Genomic DNA, 23162 nt, shown 5'->3' on the forward strand with positions numbered 1-23162 from the left:
GAGCCAGACATCATTTAGAAAGATTTTCTTCTGTTCATTTCTAAGCCCTGTGTCATTTCACTCGGTCAATGGAGCGCAAGATTATGTGTCAAAAAATGAACAAACGCAGACAAGAAGGATTTTTTTTACCTTTAGTTCCTTGGAGGACGAGATGAGCTGGAGCGCATTAAAAGAGTGTGATTAGATAAAAGTTCTGTCAGTGCTGATGTGATGACGGGCGAGATTTCGATAGGAAAAGACGGATGCTGACAGAAAGGAAGGAATTAGCCAGAGTATTGAAAAAAGGTGGGAAAAAAATCACCCAGAAGCAAATCAAACGGCGGTAATGCCTCTGATGCCACCGTGGTATATTTACTCTGCTGCCGCAATCTGTTCTTAGATGCTGACTGACACCCAAATGGTTCCAATTTCAAATAATTTCCCATTCACAATAATCAATTACCGTCAAAAGAATAAGTTAGTTCCCAAGTTAAACTGTTCCCGGTATCAACGATAAACAAGAACACGTGTGTTTGTGTGTGTGTGTGTGTGTGTAGTGTAGACGAACAGAAAAATGGGACCCCACTCGGCCTCCTACATTCAGGGATAATAGAGCTGTCACAGTGTTTTGACTCGGGGGTATTGATTTCGCCGTTAATTGCTTTCGGGCCCGCTGGCTGGATAGCAGTCCAAGGATATTAAACGTAATGTTTTGTTGCACTAGAGCAGTCATAACAGTGATCATACACCGATATGGACACGCGTGTCATGAGCGCCCGTCATTGTTGGATCAATTGGGACCGCCCCTCAATATTACATCGTATTCAAACGGACAACCTCCGTCCCTATTCAATATGTCAAACTGATGAGTTATTTTATTAGTCGTGCTGGCTTTCCGGCAGATTACATCACAGGGATTCTTCAAAGCAAGATATTTGAGATATTCCAAGGTCATGAGAAAATGTCCCGTCGTATATTCAGGGATGGTCATCCTTTTTTTTTTATCAAAAGTGGAAATAGTCCTTTCCTTTTATTTCATCACTTTCTTACGTAACATCTCCGGAATGATAAAGGCAATTTTTTTTAACTCATTCACTACCAGCCTTGTAAAAAAATAAAGATAAAAAAAAGGATCTTTGACGTCTTTATCCGTCTTAAATATACATTTTTATGCGCCGTAACCCTGGCAAAACTGTTTTTACGTTTCTCAGGCTGGATTAAAATTTTGTGTGGCAAGGAGGAGTAAGCAGAAAAAAATAAATCAACAAATCAGGCTTCGGACACTGCAAGAAGACAGCACAAATATTCCCTTTCACTGTTGAAGATTGTTGACGACTTTGAAGTGTAGGAAAGTTCACATCCCATATGCCTCTGGAAACTGTGGCTCAAGATTATAATAATTTTTTTTTTCAAAACCAGGATCTTGTATTGAGCTTTCTGTGATAACGTCTGTGATCTCTACATCTGTAACTTCCCTGCTGCTGCGGCTTCACAATGAAAATGCAAGAAAAAGACCCAAATTCTGTATTTGAGACAGGCAGGAGAAATGTTCAAAGCGCTGCATCTCAAAGCGAGTTCAACTCATTCCGGATGTCTGCTTCGATAATCCTCAACAGTGTGATGCGCGTTATCACACAAAAAGTAATTACACTCCTCAAGTTTGTAAATATTTTATTCACAAACGTCTGAAAGACAGACACTATCACGCTAAAAAGACGCTGGGGGCAAATATGGGGACAATTTAAAAAAGAACATGCGAGGGGCACATGGTCTCAACATCCATCAGGGCTGTGATGTCATCATAAATGGACGCACGTAGATTCCAACAAAAACCGGTGAAGCCCTGCTGGCTTTAATCCCCAAGAGAGTATGCAGTGCTGTAAAATAACAAAGGCAGTAAAAAAATACTAACACTTTGGGCACAATTTGGAATTTCTCACACAAGGGTGTGGTCACCTTTGTTGCCAGCGGTTATAAACACTCGGCAACTCTTCCTCCGATAATTTTGATTCGCATTCCTTTAACGTATTCACTACCAGCCAAAAAAAAAAAAAACGGATCTTTGACGTATTTTGCCGTCAATGGTATTAAATGAGTTAACTTTGAGCAGGTCCGTGTTTGGAAATAAAACGAGTCGTGCTGCACTAATGATGCCATTAGTGTCATTTCATTTCCATTTACCATGCTACAAGTTTTCCATTCGGGACATGTACCATTCTCCGACATTTGGAATTCTTTGTTCTCTAAAGGCTGGCATCGCCTTAAATGTCTTTTTCTCAGCATACTTTGTTTCTTTTTCCAGATAAGCAGAATTTGGACTTTCCAGCATCGTACTACTTAGTTGTTTTCTTTAATCGAGCAAAAACTTCCACTGTGTGCCGACTACTTTATGTCAAGATGGGTTTTCTGTGTGGGGCGCCAACCTCCATTAGACCAAAAGCATCAGTTCAGGTTAATTGGAGTCTCTCAGTTGCCTGCAGGTTTGAATATTAATGTGTCCGTCTGTCGTGACTGTTGGACTGGCCTGAGTCTATCCCGGCCGCTTCATGCACTGTGTCAGTTGTGATAACATCCGGCTTCCCACAATATGCACTCATGCATGAATGGATGGAAATTTTTAGCCATTTTTTTTTTTTTCCGCACCATTTCTGGTGAAGACGGGGGTCAGCTTGCTTTCATCACCCTGGAAAAAAAATATTTTCTCCGGTAATGGGTGCATAGTGAAAGAAAAGGTCGAGCAGATTCTGTTCCTGTTTATCAAATTGAAAGGACTGTTTTGGATTAAAATTGCTAAATCAACAACATTTTTAGATTGTACTCTGTAATGACACAGTCGCACAACGGAGTAGTTTTAAAAGACGTATTAGAGTTGACATAATTACGGCCTTGTCCGCACGATAATTTATATTTTTATTTATTGTGGGCCAGACGGCGGTACATTGCAAACCGGTCAGACAGCATGCAGGTTTCAGAACTTTTTTCATTTTTTTGGGTTTGTTTCTTTTAAGTGTATATATAATATATATTATTTTTATATAAATGAGTCATACCTGTCTTTATCCATGCTGAGTCATATCGTGACATTTGAAAAAAAGTGTCTGCCTAGCAGAATCACAATGAGGTGCTGCTAACCCCCTGGTAAATTCTCCTCTCCAAAGTTATTGTCCCAAGTGAATTTGCTGAATTACTTTTTGTCATTTCCATTTTCCAAGAGCCTCACTACGGATGTCAATGAAAGCTTCAAGTGCCCATCATTCGTCCTAGCGCGGGAAAAACTTCCCAAAATGAGAAATTAGACATTCCCGTTACATTTATCTTGTGATTTTCATTATTCTCATGTAAAATAGATTTATTTCATAATTTGTATTTTGCATTCAAGGTAACTACAGCTGAGTGTTGGGCGGCACCCGAGCGCCCTCTTTTAACCAGCCGCCGCTGTTTCTAATTGAAATGGATATGAATGTCTCCCGCACTCAAAGACTTTCTTTTTGTTATTTTTTTTTCTCTTTTTTTTTTTAATAAAGCTGCTTCTCCTTTATTTTACCTGCCCTCGGGGTGCTCTTGAACAGCCTTGCATAATAGATTACGGTAAGATGACTACAACCCCTGCGTGGCGCTTTTGAAAAGCTTCTCCTGAAATTGACATCACCTACAACATCACCAGGCCTTGAATTCAAATCGCTGATGCTATTTTTTTTTTCGTTTGGGAATTAATTGAGGCTGATAATGTCTGGCATATTCTAATTTATGAGCTGATGAGACAATATTGTACATGAAATGAAATGGGGAAATTAGAAAAAACGTGAGGTGCGTGAGTGGGTAGTCTGTTAAAATTAGAATATTGCAGGTTCACTGACACGTCCAATTGAAATGATTTTCTCATTTTCGGTCTGATAAAAGACTTAATCACCGCTTGTCTCGATCAGTTTTACGCAACACGTGACTATTGCTTTTTATACGTGGAGAGCATTTCAGCACTAAACATTTCCCTCAATTTCGTATTATCTTCAGATGTCACCTCTTTGTCCTTTATTCCGCATTCCGATTGCGTGGAGTACGTTTTCAAGTCGCCACCGGCCGGAATTGCAATTTCGCTCAATGTCTCTCATTTCAATCAGTATTCTTCTGAGAATGCTCATGTCGCTCTCACCTCATTTTCTGTCTTGCCGTTTCACCTTTATGTCTCCCTAGAAATGGATTAGCCAATCAGGACAACAAAAAAAAAATGATAGTGCCAAATCTATTAAGGCTTTTCATCCGTTCAGGGTATTTTTATGCTTAATTATCATACCCTTTCCCAAACTTGTCACGATCCATTCTTGGATTTTCGTTTTTGTTTTTTCTACAGATTGTGTGAAAAGAGTGAAGAATGCGAGCTTAGCATACACTGTGTTTCTAATACATATGAATATCAAAGGGTGAAATAATATTTCTTCCCTCCAACTGCTTCTCTTTTCTATCCGATTGCACGAGTAAAACCTTGCAATATATATTGTCATTCCGTGCAGGATCACTTTAGTATGCAAAGAAAAAGAAACATGTTCTTGACGAAGACGCATGACCGCAGGGCACAGCCTGGCTCGCTTTCTCTTTTAAAGGGCACCGCAGTCAAGTATTTTAGATATGTCTCTGTGATATTGTATTTTATTTACGGGCAGGGAAAGAAAAAAAACAGCACAAATATCAAAATAGACTAACAGCATTTTTTGGCGCGGAAATGAAAGAACAGTTATTGCAGGAATCTGCTTTTTGTGGTTGTGGTTGTTGCACGCTCTCAACTTGGATTCAAACCAAGGACTGTTGAAATTTTTTGTATTAATACTATCTAGAGCAGGCGTGAGCAAACTATGGCCCAGGGGCCACATGCGGCCCTTTAAACGTTTTAATCCGGCCCGCCGACCTTGAAAAAAAATGAAATGGAAAAAACCTTGTTCGTGTTTTATTTTCTAAATCATGTGGTTTTTCAAAGACATATATTGTTGAAATTCTTTTGTTCACTTTCATTTCAAATTAAATGTATTTTTTTTTCTACGATGAGGTGAGGTTACCAAAACACTCCATCCATCCGCTCTTGGTCCGACCCCTCTGTCAAATTTTCGAACCCATTGTGGCCCGCCAATCAAAAAGTTTGCCCACCCCTGACCTAGAGAGTATTAATATTATCTAGCGAGCCTGTACACCGTAGATTAGAGTGACCGCATGTCCAGATCGACCTGGACACCAACACATCTGGACATGTAAAAAAAAAAAAAAAAAAAAATGCTGCCAAGTGAGAATTGCAAACCATCTGAGAGTTTATTGTCTCCATCTGCGCCACTTCACTGAAGATTACTTAGGTCATATTGTGCGACAGCACTGCCTGCGCCTACCTGCCTCATCCTGCTAAACTCCCAAGTGTGCCTGGCCCCCATTTGAGGCTCTGCAACCATTGATCTGTGTCATATGACAATTATTATAGGAGGACCACTTATTGGCAGGGATGTGAATCTTTTCTGCTACTAAGTCAAAAATATGTTGGCACTTGAGATTTTTCTGTTATATAGTATCTAGTAGACTGACCGTAGCATATGGCGCCCATATCACTCACAGCTTCAGTAAAAATAAAAAATAGATTAAATGTGCCAATTATGTGTTTTCTAGGCAGTAAAATCCAATCATGATGCTAATCCAATGTAATAAGTATGTAGTTTGACTGATTACAGGGATGACGAACTAGACTTGAAAGCATAGACGAGGGTCTGCTTCCAGAGCCCGTATACGGTTTAGAGCAAGGGTCTTCAATCCTGTTCCTCAAGGGCCGCTGTCCTGCCTGTTTTCCACATGTTAGCTTCTCCAGACCTTGCTGGTTATCTGATCATTTGAATCAGGTGTGTTTCAGCAGAGAGACCTGGAAAACGGGCAGGACACCGGCTCTCGAGGAACAGGAATGAGGACCCCTGTTTTAGAGGGAACATGAGTGATTTGGCTGGGGGAAATTATATATTAATTAATATTCAATATGCACAATGTTCCCTAGATATCCATGGTGGGAACAGGCCAGGCCACCTGCTGCGAATGAGGAAAATGTAATATTTTCATATTGGACATGGCTTTAGCCTGAGCCCCAAAAAAAGCCAAATGGTGACTTTTGCAGTTAATAAACAAGGACATGTTCCCCACAAAAATGCACCAATTAGAGTTTTCATTTGCAAATTCCGAACCACTCATATTGACGTTCCCTGCATCCTATTTTATTATCACTCAACAAGTCCCCTCAGTTTCCCTTCTCGCCCCAACAGATGTAAAATTAATATCGCAACTGATCTGCCACCGACTGAACAATTTGCAGTCACCGCCGGCTTTAAATGATGAGCAACAATGACTTCCTTTTAAAAACCACTGGTGATCCCATTAATACCCTTCTTATCTCGAATCCTCTCCTTCAAACTTAGACGTATTTACTGATGTTCTAGCCTTGCCTGCCAAAGACGTAAATAGTCAGAAGCTGTATTGGCTTTTGGCTTGCGCAATAATAAAGCTGCCAACAGGAGTGCCTTGTAAAAAAAACAATATATACAAGAAAACAGAGGCGCTAGGTGTGGATTGGTTTAACTACAGTTAGGAAAAAAAAATCCGTGATATAAATTGCAACGTACAGGCACAGCTCAATAAATCACATTCACGCTTACTGTATGAAAAATGTCGATGTCCAAGTAACCTAACATGCATTTTAGGATGGCCAAGTGGTCTAAGGCGCCGCGTTCCGGACCCAGTCTCCCCAGGAGGCCTGGGTTCGAATCTCGTGGCTGCCAGGATGGCCGAGTGGTCTAAGGCGCCGCGTTCAGGACCCAGTCTCCCCAGGAGGCCTGGGTTCGAATCTCGAATTTCCCCATTGTGGGACTAATAAAGGCATTATTATTATTATTATTATTTTAGGGGGAATCGCTTGTTCTCCCTTTTTCCCGCGAGATATTCGTTTAACTAATAAAAATCATCGGTAATTGTATTGTTTGAAAAAAAAATCCGCACAGTGTGTCGTCATTATCTCAAATCAGGGCCGTTTATCGAGCGGCCCTTCACATACTGCATGGGTGCATTTAATTAATGTGCGAATATAGCCATTTAAATTGGCAAGCAGGTAATGAACTAATTAAGTGAAAAGCAGCTCTGTTACAGTAAATACAAACTAGAATCTTAGTGTGGTTTAATTAATTGTCATTATTTTTAAGGATAATTTAGTGGAGTACCGAGAGGGTGGATGCATCTGCACTTGCATGCAGTATACAAGGTCACTCAGACAAAGTAGTACCTGATGACTCATCCGCGCATCGATGGAATTGATCAGTTAGATTGTATTATAATTAATAAATAAAAAATTTAAAAAATATATTGGTTATGCAAATTCAGTTATTGGAATATGCATATGATCACTAGATCATGGTCCAAAAAATGTCCTGATCCACGCTAAGGGTGCAAAACATGATCCACAAGACGATCAATGTGCCGTGACGCCATTCGGGACATGTTTGGAGTTGAGCTAATTGGGAAACTTCATTCGCTCTTAACTTCCTCTAATACTTTCCCTGTCAGGGGAACGTTTCCTCGTCACTGAATGAAGTAATAGCGCACTTTCATGTATTTACATGTACGATTGAAGGCTTTACATGTAATTAACATATCCCTTGTCATAAACCAATGGGCTGTGAAGGGGATTAGCGTTTGCATGTGAAAGGAACTCCTGTCAACTGTGGGCTGTAATTAGGGTTAACAACTACGCTTAGACCCCAAAAACATCTTCAAGCAGGAGTCAGTGAGCACTGTAATTAGGCATCGCTTTACAGTTCGCTACTACTGTGATTAATGTTCTTTATAACATTACACTTGTTATTTCCCGTCTCATTGGTATGAGAAGGGTGTGTCAGTGGCGTGGTTTATTCAGTTTTTTTTTTTTTTTTTTAAAACATGGAAGATTCCAAAAACCATCCTCCCAAATGAATTTCTTTGTGCCGATGCATGGCAATTTTCTTCCACTCCTCTTTGTGCCTTTTCATTCCGTTTAAGCGCAACCCTTAAACGTAGCAAGCGCACAGTGGTAGAACGTACTAGGATTAAGTACGCCATCCTATCTAAACTATGGGGAATAAAAACGCTTTTGGAGAATCGGTGCGCGTGATTTGCTTTGAAAAGCAAGAAAAAAAAAAAAGGAATGTGGAATAATTAATTTAATAAAATATATAAGATTAAATAGTTAAATGAAAAAATAAATATGAAATGAAATAAATAAAACACATTGTTTTTTTACATTATAAGGTGTATATAGTCCTTGCTGTCATCCGTGATTTAAGTGAAACATGATTTGTCATAAAAATTCAAGCATTCAAATTTAATCTGGATTAATTATCACAATAAAAACATTGCTCTTGAAAAAAAAAATAATGACGGGTTAGGACGTATAAAGCATGCAACTCATACATTGTTTGCCAATTAACTCGCATGGAAAAATAAAATAAAATTGTCCACTAATGTAACGGTAAAAAAATAATTAGAATTCCAACACGCATTTAAAACACCATACTTAATTACCAAGAGGGCACTTTATGATACCTCTAAAAAATTTTAATCAATGTTCAAGATAAATATTCAATCAGCGTTGGACAGTTATTATTATGTATTGTCAAATGGACTGTGTTGTAAATATTCTAGTTGGAATTTTTATTTTAATTAATCGCACAGTAGTTATCCTTCAATGTGTGGATGTTCCAGAAAAGGAGTGAAAGGCAGAGCATATTAAAAATATATATGTCCTGTTCAACGCAGACGTGTAAGGTAGGGCGCGACTTTAATGAGCATAACGTGCGAGTGATCCTCCACCTAGCTGCCTTCCCTCGTCTCTCGATTTGTTAACCGCCAGAGAAGGAAACCCCTTGGTGTTCAGCTCCCCCGAGGAAGAACAATGCTTGCTTTCTTCCTTCCTCCATTCATTCAAGCAGGTCAAGGCTCACATCAAAGTGCTTTCATAAGCGATCGGACTCAAGATCCTGATTGGATTCCAACATGAAAACCTCCTTTGGGTAACATTTTATGCACATTTATTTACTTCTTTGGACAGGTGTGCTTGAACTAACATGGATGTATTTCTGTGTGATATTTTGATCGCACTTAACTTGCCATGGATTTAAAACATCCAAGTAACACTCACAAAACAATCACAGTAAAAAAGTGGATTGTCTCATTTCTATTCCAGTTGAGGTCATGACAGTTTCCTTTTATGTCATGATAATTGAGTTTCAGGTTGTCAATGAAGCTTTTTATACCCGGTAATTGAAGCGCATATTTTACGAGAACTCAATGCGACATTTTTTTCCGTCAAGAATGGCCGAGTGTCACAGTGGACGGGGCTTTGCAATGAGGAGAACGAAAAGATTGAATTTGAGATACTTTTAAGTGGTGCTGGCTTTTGACTAAGAAAGCACTCGTGATAATATAGAGAGAAATGTTATGTAAATGAAAAGAGGAAATAATGACTCTTTACTCATTCCCGAGTCACTGAATCATCACCGCGGCTTTGCTCGACCAGCCCCGGGGCAAAAAATAGACCTCATTCACCAAGTTCCATCCGAAAATATCTCCTAACGGGTGCAAGGATGATTGATGATGATTACTGATGACCCTGGTACATTGGTGTTCCTCAAAGATCCGACTTGCAGTCAGGTGAAGAAAGTAAAATAAGGCGGTGTCATTTGGCATCCCAACTTTTGAATGCCTTAAATTGTATAACATGTGTCACTTATTTTTTAAAAGTAGGGACAAGGAGTTCCGGGTGTCAAGATACTGTTGGGGCAGGGGTGGGCAAACTTTTTGATTGGTGGGCCACAATGGGTTCTAAAATTTGACAGAGGGGCCGGACCAGGAGCCGATGGATGGAATGTTTTGGTAACCTAATTTCATCGGAGAAAAAAAAAAATATATATTTTAAATGAAAGTGAACAAAAGCATTACTGTGTATATGTCTTTGAAAAACCACAGCATTTGGTAAATACAACATCAACAAGGTTTATTCATTTAATTTTTTTTCAAGTTCGGCGGGTTAAAATGTTTAACGGGCCAGGTTTGAAGATCATGTTTGGTATTTGTACTTCATTTTTAATTTTCAAAGTTATTATGCTACTTCGATGGGTCAGAACCATGTCCTGGGGGGGGGGCACTGGTGTAATGGAGGCGGAACAAAATAAAAATGAAAAATAATAACACAAAAAGACGTCAACCTCTACTTTGCGGATTTTCACTTTTTCGCGACATTCCAGTCCCCATTAACCACCAAAAACAAGAAATTAGTGCATCTCTTTTTGGTAAAGTTTCCTTTTGCTAGTTTTGCCCATCACACACTGTGTCATAAAATGCTCTCCGCCTTCCAAGCATGCGTTCGCGTTCAAGCAGGTAAAGCTGTTCTCCTCCAGTGAAATACTCCAACTTTATCCTACTCAGGCGACAAATATAGACTGCACAATAAGCCCATAAAACTGCTGTGAAGTTTGTAAAGGGGAAGGCTGAAATTAATGACATGAAACGGTCTAATGCCACAGCAGAGGGCAATGAATTATGCTTCCCCATTAAAGACATCCCTTCAATACAATCGAGTGTGTCAGGTCCATCTGTGAAATCAAGATGTAAGAGTCACGCTACATGCGGACAGAGAAAGCTGGATCCAGCAGTAATTTTGCTCATTAATCACCTGTCTATAGAGCATCCTCCGGAGAGTAGCGCTGGTTTCTACGTGCTAATTACATCAGTTGAAGGAGTGTTCGTGCTCATAAGTAGCCATCTTATCCTTGCCCTGCCCTTCTCTTTTCATTCCAGTCATGGAAGGCATTAGGTGGGCCTGTTCTGCTACATCACACACCCTCCTCTCCTCTTCAGACTTTTTTTTTTGCTCCTAAGCGTGGCTTACATCCTTTGGACAGCCAATGTAATAAAAATTGAATAAAAGGATAAGCAATCGTTCTTAATTATGCTAGCATAGTGCTAACAATTTATTTTGTCGCGTTCCTATATGTGTTTGACGACTCATCACACTTTTATTATTGTCATACCTTTACTGCAGAAATTTCTTGAGGCATATTTATGTTTCTAAAGTGCGAGTGTATAATCTTTGTGATTATTCCATATGGCTAATAAAAATGGTTTTTGTTTCCAAGACGGTGGCAACAGTCTTTGTGCGATTACTATTGAAGGCAGAATGATCACAGTGTGATTACGCAATCTAAACATGAAGTAATTGTCGTGCAATCCATATTGGAAGAGCCGATCGGGTTCTAGTTAAACTTAGTCCGAGTAAATGGATTGGCTCCTAATTCTCTTTGCTTCTTTGTTCACAGATGGAGATAACACCCGAGCCTCATCCTGATGACGAGGGGACGAAAATAAGTGTAAGTCCAAAATCATTAAGCCGGTGTTTCTCAAGGTCCAATTATAATTTTAATCAGCGTCGTGTTTGGCAGAAACTGGACAATTTAGACATACTTGGGCGTTTAATGCTAAATTGATTTTGTTTGTGTGTGTGTTTATTAACCGCTGTTAGATTATTTTTGTTCTAATGCTAACGAGAGAGAATAGTAGACAGTGATTCCGAAAAGGCAAATTGTATGTTCTACTCGTTGCAATATAACTGTCGCGGAGAAATCACAAGCAGCATCTAATCTGCCTTCTGAGTCCCTAAAAATTTAAGGGTCCTCCACAATGACATTGATTCTCCGTTTGTTTGTCTTCCTGAGTCATACCCTGTGATGTTGCACCACCAACTGCCTCTTCATCCACATTCCAAAGGCGATCACATGACAACCACTGGATGTGCCTTGACCTCGGAAATGTGAGACATATGGGAATGTGGTTAATTATGTAAATTGGCTAACAAACCTATGAAGCAGCTTGTGACAATGCACAGCTGTAATCCCTCCGATGACAGCAGTCCAGACTCGTGCTCCTCATCCTCTGGCAGGATCTCATCGAAGTGTGTTGAGGCCAGCTTGGCTAGTGGAATCAAGGGAATCATTTTTTTTTCGTTTTTTTTTTTCAAATCGTCATATTGAGGAAGGCTGGTGACAGAGACGCACATTTTAAGACGATACAAGTAGCGGAGGCAAAAGGTAGCAAGTTGATTATTTCGCACATCCTAGAGACGTTACAATGTTATTACTATCCCATTTCATGTTCCATACCAAGTAACCAGAACCACAATTGGCGGTTAAAGACGGTCCTCGACATATTCCAACATTACCCATCAACAAATGTTGGGTTGTCAGCACGGAACAGAAACTCTCTCTGCCTCGTTCCCTATCTCTATTCAGAGCAAATGTGCTCAGATTCTCTCCCTTTTTGATTTAGAACAGGCGTGGGCAAACTAGGGCACGGGGGCCACATGCGGCCCGTTAAACGTTTTAATCCGGCCCGCCGAACTTGAAAAAAAACTCTTAATCACCAAGCATCTGTACCAGTCTCCGCTCAGTAAATGAAGCTCTCACCGGCTCCAAAGTCCACCAACATCTATTTTTTTTTAAAGAATGGGTCCACGAGAGTCTTCGTCCGGTGCTAAATCCTTGCTCGGCAGAGAGCCATAAAACAAAATATATAAATAAAACTTCAACCGTAAATACCGATTCCCTTTTGCTTGAGTCTTCGTTGTTCCTCTGCAGTTAAGCTGTCTCGACCTAGTTGCGCTGGTTCCTATCAGGAGGCGGGGCTACCTCTGGGGACGGAATTGGAGAATGACTGCGACTGTACTGATTTGGTCAATCGACTTTACCAGTTGGTCATTTTTGGGAGTCATTTAGCAACTGCTGAAATTTAATGTTGTTTAACTGCCATGAGGCTGACAGATTTGCATCTAGGATTGTTTTGGGACTAGAAGTATCCATCCTTCCACTTTCTATGTGGAGATGAGAAAAGTGTTGGTTTAAAGATAAGAAAAGGGGGCGGGGGGGATGAAAATCTTTTTGTGCTTTCTTGTATTGTTCGAATGTATGCAAAATATGCATTTTGGTTTTCTGGTATTGGCTGCTGTTTGCCCCTTGTTCTAAAATAAAAAAAAGTTTGTGTTCATTTATCACAGCTAGACATGCACAAGGTGCCTGTGTTGCAGCTGGTCACCCAACCAATCCATCTCACTGCTGACGTTGAACCTAAAACTTTCTTGCTCTGTTTTACCCCTTAACTCGGGGTCCATTACACAAAAAGACAATCAGTGTGGCAAACAAACCAAACTGTCTAAATCAACACTTGGGAGGCAATTACTGACCTAGAAATGAGAAGAAACCGAAACACCTGGGGAAAATGAAACGGAATCGTATTAGTTGATGGAACATTGAACTCTATAAAATTTGAGTTTGTGTGCGTCTGGGTGCAATCCAGTAGGCAAATAAACTTGCATTTAGAAATAATTAAAAAAAAAAAGAAAAGTGGACACTGTAGCATTGGAGCCATGAAATTTCATGATCATTTTAATCATGTCGTCACGAACCTCAAAAACAGAAACTACATTAGAACCTCGGTGATGCACAGATGCATGCAGCGAACACACAATAGCAGCTGATTTTCCTCTCACTTTCTCCCAAAGACGCTAATCAGCAGAATATTGCGGCAGCGTATTATTAGCATCAAATAGGTTCTATTCATTCAATCACACCACAGTTACTAACGTCCCTTTTTCCTGCACTAGACGAGTATGCATGCTCTTTGCTTTCTGAGTCACACAACCTCAACATCTGTGAAGCTAAATATATTCAAATAGACAAGCGTGGAACAAGTAAAAATTTGGAATTGGGGTCTTTAATCCTGTTCCTAAAGTAGTGCTGTCCTGTCTGATGAGCTGAGCATTGGAATCAGGTGTGTTGCAGGAGGGAGAGATGGAAAACAAGATGGTCTGCGGCACTTGAGGAACAGGGTTGAAGACCTTTGAGTAAAAATTTGGAATCGGGGACTTCAACCCTGTTCCTTGAGTACTGTTGTCCTGTCTGATGAGCTGATCATTGGAATCAAATGTGTTTTGCAGGAGGGACAGACGGAAAACAAGTTGGTCTGCGGCAATCGTGGAACAGGGTTTAAGACCCCGAGTACAAATTTGGAATCAGGGTCTTCAATCCTGTTCCTCGAGTAATGCTGTCCTGTCTGATGAACTGATCATTGGAATCAGGTGTGTTGCTGGAGGATGAGATCGAAAAAAGGCAGGACTGCGTCACTTGAGGAACAGGATTGAAGACCCAGAGTACAAATTTGGAATCAGGATCTTCCATCCTGTTCCTCAAGTACTGCTGTCCTGTCTGATGAGCTGATCATTGGAATCAGGTGTGTTGCAGGAGGGAGAGATGGATAACAGACAGGACTGCAGCACTTGAGGAAAAGGATTGAAGACCTCTGAGTACAAATTTGGAATCTGGGATTTCAACCCTGTTCCTCGAGTGCCAATTTCCTGAATGTTATCCATCTCTCCCTTCTGCAACACTTGATTGGAATGATCAGAATTGTTATGCAGCTTCTGCAGACCTTGCTGACGATGTGATCATTTGAATCAGGTGTAATGCAGCAGGGATCGATGGAAAACTTTCCAAGAAACCGGTTCTTGAGGAACAGGAATGAAGACCCCTGTTATATGTAGACCAAAGTTCAATGATACGTCTTCTTCTGGTTATTCTTACAGACAGTCAAAGTGCAGGGCAACGATATCTCCCACAAGCTCCAGATCTCCAGAGTCGGCAAGAGTGATGAGGGCTTGTACGAGTGCCGTGTGACACAAGCCAACTACGGGGAGATTGTGGATTACAAAGCCCAAGCTTGGCTGAGGGTCAACGCCTCGGCCAGAGCAAGACGTCCATTGCAGCCTCCCAAGAAAAGCTCCCCTCTGCACCTGACAGACAAGAAACCAAGAAAGTCCGTCTCATCTTTGGGTCAAGACAGCATGAGCTCAGATCAGAGGGTGGACTCCTCATCTTCTTCTCACACATCCTCCAATACGGATAAACACAACCCCAGCTCAGGTACACGAACGAGGACGTTGTTGTTACAAGTAGAGCATTTACGTACTTAAAGTGAAAGTCAAAGCATGCTAACAAATTGTTTGCTTAACTTCATCAAGGTCTCAGGGTTCCTATCAGCTGAACTGACGAGCCAAACCGATAATAGAAATGCACTGAATCAAATGAGTCATTTCCATAAAGCATAAAAAAAAATTATTAACAGTTCAATTGACTACATTTCTCAAATCACTCAACCAGGAATGGGGAAATATCTGCCAATGAGGAAACAGTCGTAGGTCAAAGTCACAGTGAGAGTCTTGATCAGGCTGAAGGGCTAGTGTGCATAGGTGCAGAAAACAAGAACAAAGGGGAGCTCTGTGTGATCTGATTAATGCATGTCTCACGCTTGAGTCCGGGAGAACAAAATGGAAATGACTCAATTCCGAGGGCTTCCACACTTCAGTCATCCAGATTAAATCCGAGTGATTATTTATACCCGTATGGACACACTCCAAATGAACTCGGACACCTCTGAAATGATACAAACTGAGGTCTGGGTGGGGCGTCTTGTGCATTAAAAAAAAAAGAAAAAAAAAATCCATAAAAATGAGCTAAAACCAAGAATCAAAAATGTACGTGCGTGAGTCTGCCACATTCAAATATCAACAGCTATTCATCCGCAATTTTCTGTACTGCATATCCTTGGCAAAATGGCACTTGAGCCTATTTATCACCAGTCAATCACAAGGATTTCACGCTAACCACCCGCACACGCATTCTATTTTACAGTTGAATGCCTTACATAAATGATTTTTAATGTCAATAAGATTGTTCACCCTGTACATCAGTGTAAAAATCTAATCAAAAGCTTTGAGGTACTTGAAAACCTTTCCGCTATGAGGCAAGGATGCCAACCAAGCATCTATGCTGCTGCCTTTGTCGCTACAAAGATTTGATTTTTTATTTATTTTTTATTTTTTTAAGAGCGGAATGGCAGCAGATTCAACCTCTGTCTTCAGCGTCAAATACGAATGGAACACGATGCCCTTGTGTCTCTCAATGCGATGCGCTGAGCATTCAATCCGCACGAATGTAAATTCTCTTTGAATCGTCGCGATATTGTAAAGCAGGAGCTCGTGATTGCGAGTTGCACAAAAAGCAATCTGCTACAAGAGAGACACTTGCGCTTGCAAACAAATGCTCTCGACCAGATGGCGAAGACCACTCTTGCACGTCGAAGATACAATGGGCATGTTGATGCATAATCGCTTGGCCATTAAGAAGCATAGTTATTCAACATTACATCTATTGAATTAGGTTTCTTTGGATCTTCCCTCTGTACTTGTCCCCGTATTATCCAGAGTTACATTTTCAGTGTTAATTACCTCTAAATCTGTATCCAGATAATATCCTCGACAATGGAGATCGATCAATGTATTGCGCTAAAGGAAATTAAACCACAAAATGTATCGACAGGGGAACTGAAGTATGACCTTATAAATATTGTGAATAAATTGGATAATTCCGCCTATGTAAATATTGCCTCTCGCCCCGACACTGAAAACCTGGTGTGTGACTGAAAGAAGTAACACAGACTGTCGCTGCATTAAAATTAATTAAAAAAAAATAAAAATAAAATAAATTTAAAAAGAAAAAAAAAAAAATATATATATATATATATATATATATATATATATATATATATATATATATATATATATATAATTAAAAAAAAAAAATTTACCGTACAAAATAAAAATCTCATCTCAGTAGGCAGAGATAGATGCATGAAAATATGCATCGCAGAACACAGAGGCCAAGCTGACAACAATAAACTTGAATATTAAAGAAAATAACCAATCACAGAAATATAGCAATCACATTTATCAAATGTGTTTATATATATATATATATATATATATATATATATATATATATATATATATATATTTTTTTTTTTTTTTATTTTTTTTTTAGAGAGTTTTTTAGATTTAGATTTAGATTTTAGATTTTAATGCGATACCATCCATTTAATTCCACTTTAGTTTCGGAAAGGCATTTAATTTACAGCCAGCCGGATTGAGGTTTATTGCTCCCAATTTAAGAGCACAGTAGTGTACCGAATTGAAACGGGCCACTGGTTGGAAATGCAGCATCAGTACTGATTTAAACTCACTTTAATTTAAAAGTAATTTTCAAATTTTACTGACAAATTAAAAGCAATATTGCCTTTTTATAGTCGCTTTTGGAGTCTATTTTTTTTTCTTGTTCTGCCTGTCAGTAAGTAAGTCGAGCTGCCCTTGTACTGTGATAGTCCACATTTTATCCTCAGGAGATTAAATTCTCATTACCTCCATATTTTTCATTTCTCTCCCTATCAAACTAATTTCAGTAATAATTTTACTGGCCCACCTTTGAATGCCAATCATTTCCCCAGCGGTCAGGCAGTTTAACTCATTCACTGCCATTGACGGATAAATACGTCAAAGATCCTTTTTTTTTTCAGTCGGCTGATAGTGAATGAGTTCAACATGAAGTCAGTCATGCTCTGGGCTCTGGAACCCGAAGCAAAACACAGATTATTACTGAATGCTGGGAACAAGTTCAATGCACCCCGGGGGCTGCGGTGCCGTAGATTATCAGACGGCAATGTTCTGATGACAACTATGTAGCGGCGTATCGCTTGTGCTGTGTGTTTGACACTGATAAATATGTCTCCGTGGGTTGCACCTTTTGGCGAGCGGGAACCGAGGTGTGACCAGTGAGGTTTTTTATCACGTCCCGTTCTTAGGTTGTAGGAAGATGAGCATCATTAAATGGAATTTGTAGAACAACATATGACATTTGTTCACAATTCCTTCCCACTCGTGTCAGATGTTGTCGGATTTGATCTTAGCCTCCGCAAGTTCACGCTTTCTTTAGAAATCTGACCACAGGAGAATGAAACCTCCTGAGCGCAGATGAGTCATCTTGTCAGTTGTAAATGTCACAACAGCAATTCATTTCTTAGCGCGGGTCATGCAATGCCGCTTAGTCATTTTAGGTATACAATGCTTCCGTGACTTATTTTGACTCAGACCGAAAGAATGAAAATAATTGCTGGATTGATCTTGACCTTGTGCTTGTGTTGCCTCCTGTTGAAAGTAACAGCTTGTTTCTGTTTAATTATATAATAACAAAAAAAAAAAAAAGGAAAAAATTGAATAATTTAGGCTACCTCAGTACATCACAGAACCTCGCACTCACTGATGTCCTGAAACAAACGGCTAAACGCTTGCATCCAAATGCGTCTTTCCTTCAACTACAAAGACAAAGCAACCAATTTTGGAAGCAGCCAAAAATTAAAAAAAAAAAAAAAAAAAATGGCCCTGCCAGGGAGACAGACTTCAAACAAACCAGACAACACAATGTACAACAAAGTTACCAGACAATAAGGCAAACAAGTCAAAGAGACGCGTACCTCTTCAGCCAGCCAGGGAGCATCAGGGACAGATCAAAGTGCTTCTAAACCCGTCTGAGCTCCTCACGGAGGTTGCCGGCGAGTCAGCTCATTGTCTTGTTGAGTCTCGTTGCTTCGTAGGCTTGAAATCGAGATTTTACAGTTGCACCTCACTGAGCCAAAACATTTTGGCAAACTTCACACATTTGTGTTAAAACTCATTCATTGTCAGCATAGGAAAAATGAATTTGGAATTATGGACGTCTATACCCGTCAATGGTAGTGAATGAGTTTTAAGTAGAACAAAACGGGAAAAATATCTCTGGACAAGAACCGTAATGTAAAAAAATAATAATAATAATGGAAGAAAAAAAAAAAGTACTCCAGGGGCGTGCTTCCAGAGAGCATTTTATTTTCCTGGATGTGTATCATGAATATTTACTACCAGTGAGTCCTAACCTCTCAGGTCATAAAATAAATAAAGGGCATGTCAGATGTTAAGCGGGTCAGAATTAAAAGGAGAAAATGTTAGCCCTGGGACGCTGGAGAAAGTGAACTTTACTTGCGTCTAAATGAATTCAAATGAACTCACGCCAAGATGTTTTGATTTAATCCGAAATCCTCGCTTGTAAAAGTCCGATTTGACCGTTGTTTGTAAACACGGTTCGGCAAGCTTTATCAAAAGACGAGATGTCCCAGGCAAGTGGATTTGTGTGTTTTCGAGACTTCAATTAGCAAAATGAGTGATCATTTTTAATTTAACAAAAAGATAGACCAACATTAAAGAACAGCTTGAAATTATATCCGTGTCCTCGAGCCTATTCCTTGAGGAACGGTGTCCTGTCCGTTTTCCATCTCTCTCGCTGCTGCAACACACCTGATTCAAATGATCAGATGATTATTTGAATCAGGTGTCCTGCAGCAGGGAGAGAGGGAAAAGGAACAGGACACCTACCCTGGAGGAACAGGATTGAAGACCTCTGCGTTATGTTAAGGAAATTTATCCATCCGTCTTCCGTGGTGCGTTTAAATGAAAGCATTGCAAAATATTTTTTTTTCTTCTATTTTATTCTCAATTGTTGAAAAAAGATCAGCGTTCTGTGGCGCACGTTTTCCACCACAACACGAGCGGTTCCGTCCAGACAGCAAAGCAAACGGACTCTCCGGACGAATTGCCATTTAGAACCCTTTCTTGATCTGACGCGGGAGTCATGTGAATGTCAATAAAATAGGAGTGTTGTTGGCAAGGCAATTTCAACATAAAATGACATGACATTTTTTTTGTTTTTTTTTGCAGCTTTCTCATTTTCTGTATATCATCCTTTTGGTGTCAGAATCTGAAAAGGTCGCTTTTTGACACCACGTACCAGCCTACTATCACCATTACTAGCCTTTTTTTTTCTGCACATATGTACAAATAAATCAATAGTGATATGAAGTCTTTTTTTATTACAACTTGAGATTTACCATAATTTGAGTTATAAAGTTACTCTGGTGCCGCGGTCGTGTGCTTTTAGACACACTCATGCGGAAACTCATTCGCATTTCCAAAAGTTTGAAATGATCTTGATAAATGCTGCCGCTGCAGCCTAATGGACTAAAGCTAATGAAATAATGCCGCGCCGCTTTCGGAATGGAAATTTAGATATGCAAAACCACGTTATAGCATTTCTGGGAAGGGAGACGTTTTTCACTCATCTTTAGTGGTTGCAAGTCGGATATTGTGAGGTGAAAAGTTTTCATGTTTATTCGTGCAAAATCTTCACCAGGAAAAAAAAAAATATGTGTGGCTTAATTCAACTTATTTTTGTGTTTCTTCTTTTCACAGGTACAAGAATATCAGCCTGCTCCCGACTAGTTGTCATCCTTCTGGCTTACGGTTTGATGAGGGGGGCCTTGTTATAATATGCAGACGGGATATCAAGGAGGAACTGACTTGGTTGGAACCAGATCTCACATTCTCCGTTTGCTCTTAAAGCCAACGAGAGATTTGCTTGTTTTATGTCCTCCTCCAACACGATCATGCGGACTTCACGGTATAGCCTCATTTCCCAGCCACTACTACTCTTGCACCGAACACATTATTATTAGCCACGACGAAAAAAAAATAATATATATCTATGTATCTGCCTCCTTAGAATCAGATGGATTACCTTTTTGTACAAAGGTCATCTCTAAATCACCCCTGGTGCAACGCTCCAATGTGAAAATGGACTCCTGTTAGATAACTCACATGGGAGGAATCACTTTTCTTATGGTTTCGCTGTTCCGGGTCATGTGTTCATTTTTGTCCAAAATGAACAAGGGAAAAATAAGAATCTATATTTGTGTTATAAATATATATATATATATATATATTAAATTATAAATACATCTGTTTTATTTTAAACACCTCCAGTTAATGTTTGTGCCGTATGTATAGCTCACACTGACATCTTGATGGCTCATCATGCCTTTCATTGTGAATAGGCTCCTTTAACGACTAAAAAAAAAAACAAAACAAAAAAAAAAAACAAATCAACGGAATTTCATTTTTGACTGTTACCATTAGCCTTCATTTATTTCAATTGTCTTTAAGCTGTTCAAATGATCCCGTGCCGCATACATGTACATCTCGTTTGTGATACAAATGTGCATGCTTGTTGATCAAAGAGGAGTGGACGACATTATTTGAACACGAGTCAGCACTTGGAGTTCAGTGTTTCAGTATTTCAGATTTAGCTTTATTTCAATGTGCTAGCTTTGATGTGAAAAAAACAAAACAAAAAAAAAAACAACACGTCCTTGCCATTTTTATTTGTATTGCACCCTCTGAATGAATAAAATGGATGTCACAATTCATGAATAATTCCCAGTATGTGACCACTGAAGAATTCATTTAAACTGACCAAGACAATTATTGTCAGGGGAGCAATTTTTTAAATTGTTTGCCTTCCTGTGTGATAGATATCTCATTACAAAGATAATTTGAGTATTTGGCCAGTGGGGGGGGATAATGGGTTTTGCCAACTTTGCATTTTGCTGCTACACATGTTGCATAATAAAATGCAGTATTTCTGAGTCGCTTATGACGGACGGTCTCATGAGCAAAAATATTCTGTTATTGGGGGGGGGGGCAACGTCTTCATGTAACAGCTAAGAAGTAATAAACATCCAAGTAGAGCATTTATAAACCAATTGCTTTGACAATCGGACGCTAACAGGCCAATCTGGTTTGCATTACAGCTTTCCCTTGACGTCAGACCACTTCCGCTCTGTCTCTCTCAGAGGTCACCGTCATTTCTGCAAACAATCTTCGCTAATCGAATAAAATGTAAATAAATAAAATAACACTGTGATGACTTACTATGAGTGGATTGCGGGTGAGCTGGTGCCCATTCCCACCTGACGTTAATTAAGAGGCAGGGTGCAACCTGGACATGTTTCCAACCCATTGCAGGTGACATGGAGAATTCACATCTATGGACGATTTATTTATTTATTTATTCACTGTCCTGCCTGTGTTCCATTTCTCTCTGCTGCAAAGCACCTGATTCAAATGATCAGGATCGTTAACTAGCTTCTGCAGACCTTGCAGATTATCTGATCATGCCAATCAGGTGTGTTTCGGTAGGTGGAGCTGGAAAAAGGGCAGGACACCGAACCGGATCAAAAACATTAACATGCATGATTTTAGAAAGTGCGAGGAAGAAAAAAAAAAAAAAAAAAAAAAAGAAAAGCCTTTACTGAGGTGTTGTATAAAAAAATGTGGAGGTACCCAACCGAGTATTTATTTTTTAAATTGCCTATTTCCGAATGTATCTGTAATCAAGCCGATCAGACATTTGCCCGACGTCTGTGACGTGCCACATGGTGCATGTCTAACAACTTCTAATGGGCAAATTTGCGAGGTCGGGTTGCTGTTTTTCCAGTCAGTCGACAGCCCTGGAGTACCGCAGGGAACCGTCCTTGCACCATTTCCTATTTACATTTGACATTTCCGATTTCATGTAGAGCTCTGGCCACTCCCACCTGCAGAAGATCTGCGAGGAACGCTCTTGCCAATCATCTCTGGGCTGACGATTACAAGGGACTACAGAGAACGGATTTTTGTGAAACGGCTCAACTCCAACACGGAGACGATGGAGATAGAGGCGGAGACTGCCTGTCCACTTGCAAATACTGGACATCAAAAAGGACGTACTTTCCAGCGAGTGGCTCTTACAACGAATCAGTTGTTCACCCAAACAATAAACTGGGCTCTTCTTTAAAATGTGTACGGTGCAAAAGGACAAACAATTTCTGCTGAGGAGGCTCGGATCTTCTATCATGAAGTGGGCCCTCCTGAGGACACGCATGACTCAATTGTGGCGTCTCAGCTGCTGATAGGGGGGGAAATTGTGCAGGCTAATAACGAAGGCCAGCTCTGTCCTGGGACATACCTTGCGTTAGATTTTTTATGCAAACGGCTCCCACTTAATGCAGGACACCTGGAAAGCAATCAGGAGCTGCTTCAGTGACGGACGCTTTCAACCCAAATGTTGGAAAGCAAGATACTGCAGTTAATTATTTTTTTTCTTATTGGTAGTTTTTTAAATTTTTTTATTAATCAATAGATTCAACACCACAGCGGATGAATTAATAATTAAATAAATTAATAAATAATTCTCTTTTCATCTTCATTGTACATGTTTAGTATTATGATTTTGCTCGGCATCTAATGTTCGGGATGTCGTGTTCTTTTAAAGTTGTCAAGGTTCTCGCAACTACATACAAGGCTG

The 23162-nt window shown here is 39.8% G+C and overlaps 1 protein-coding gene across 1 annotated transcript in view; it reads left to right on the forward strand.

Annotated features, from left to right (window-relative positions):
• Positions 1–21256, forward strand: part of vstm2a (V-set and transmembrane domain containing 2A) — a 34961-nt gene extending 13705 nt beyond the window's left edge. The window contains exons 3-5 of the mRNA XM_088282380.1: positions 11334–11384; positions 14648–14984; positions 20231–21256. Of these exons, the coding sequence (XP_088138506.1) occupies positions 11334–11384; positions 14648–14984; positions 20231–20307 (465 nt within the window). The 3' untranslated portion in view covers positions 20308–21256. The remainder of the gene's footprint in view (positions 1–11333; positions 11385–14647; positions 14985–20230) is intronic.
• Positions 21257–23162: the final 1906 nt, after the last annotated feature.

This window comes from Idiotropiscis lumnitzeri, chromosome 19 (assembly GCF_059441095.1).
Source record: "Idiotropiscis lumnitzeri isolate Australia: NSW breed Sydney's pygmy pipehorse chromosome 19, RoL_Ilum_1.0, whole genome shotgun sequence".
Taxonomy (NCBI): domain Eukaryota; kingdom Metazoa; phylum Chordata; class Actinopteri; order Syngnathiformes; family Syngnathidae; genus Idiotropiscis; species Idiotropiscis lumnitzeri.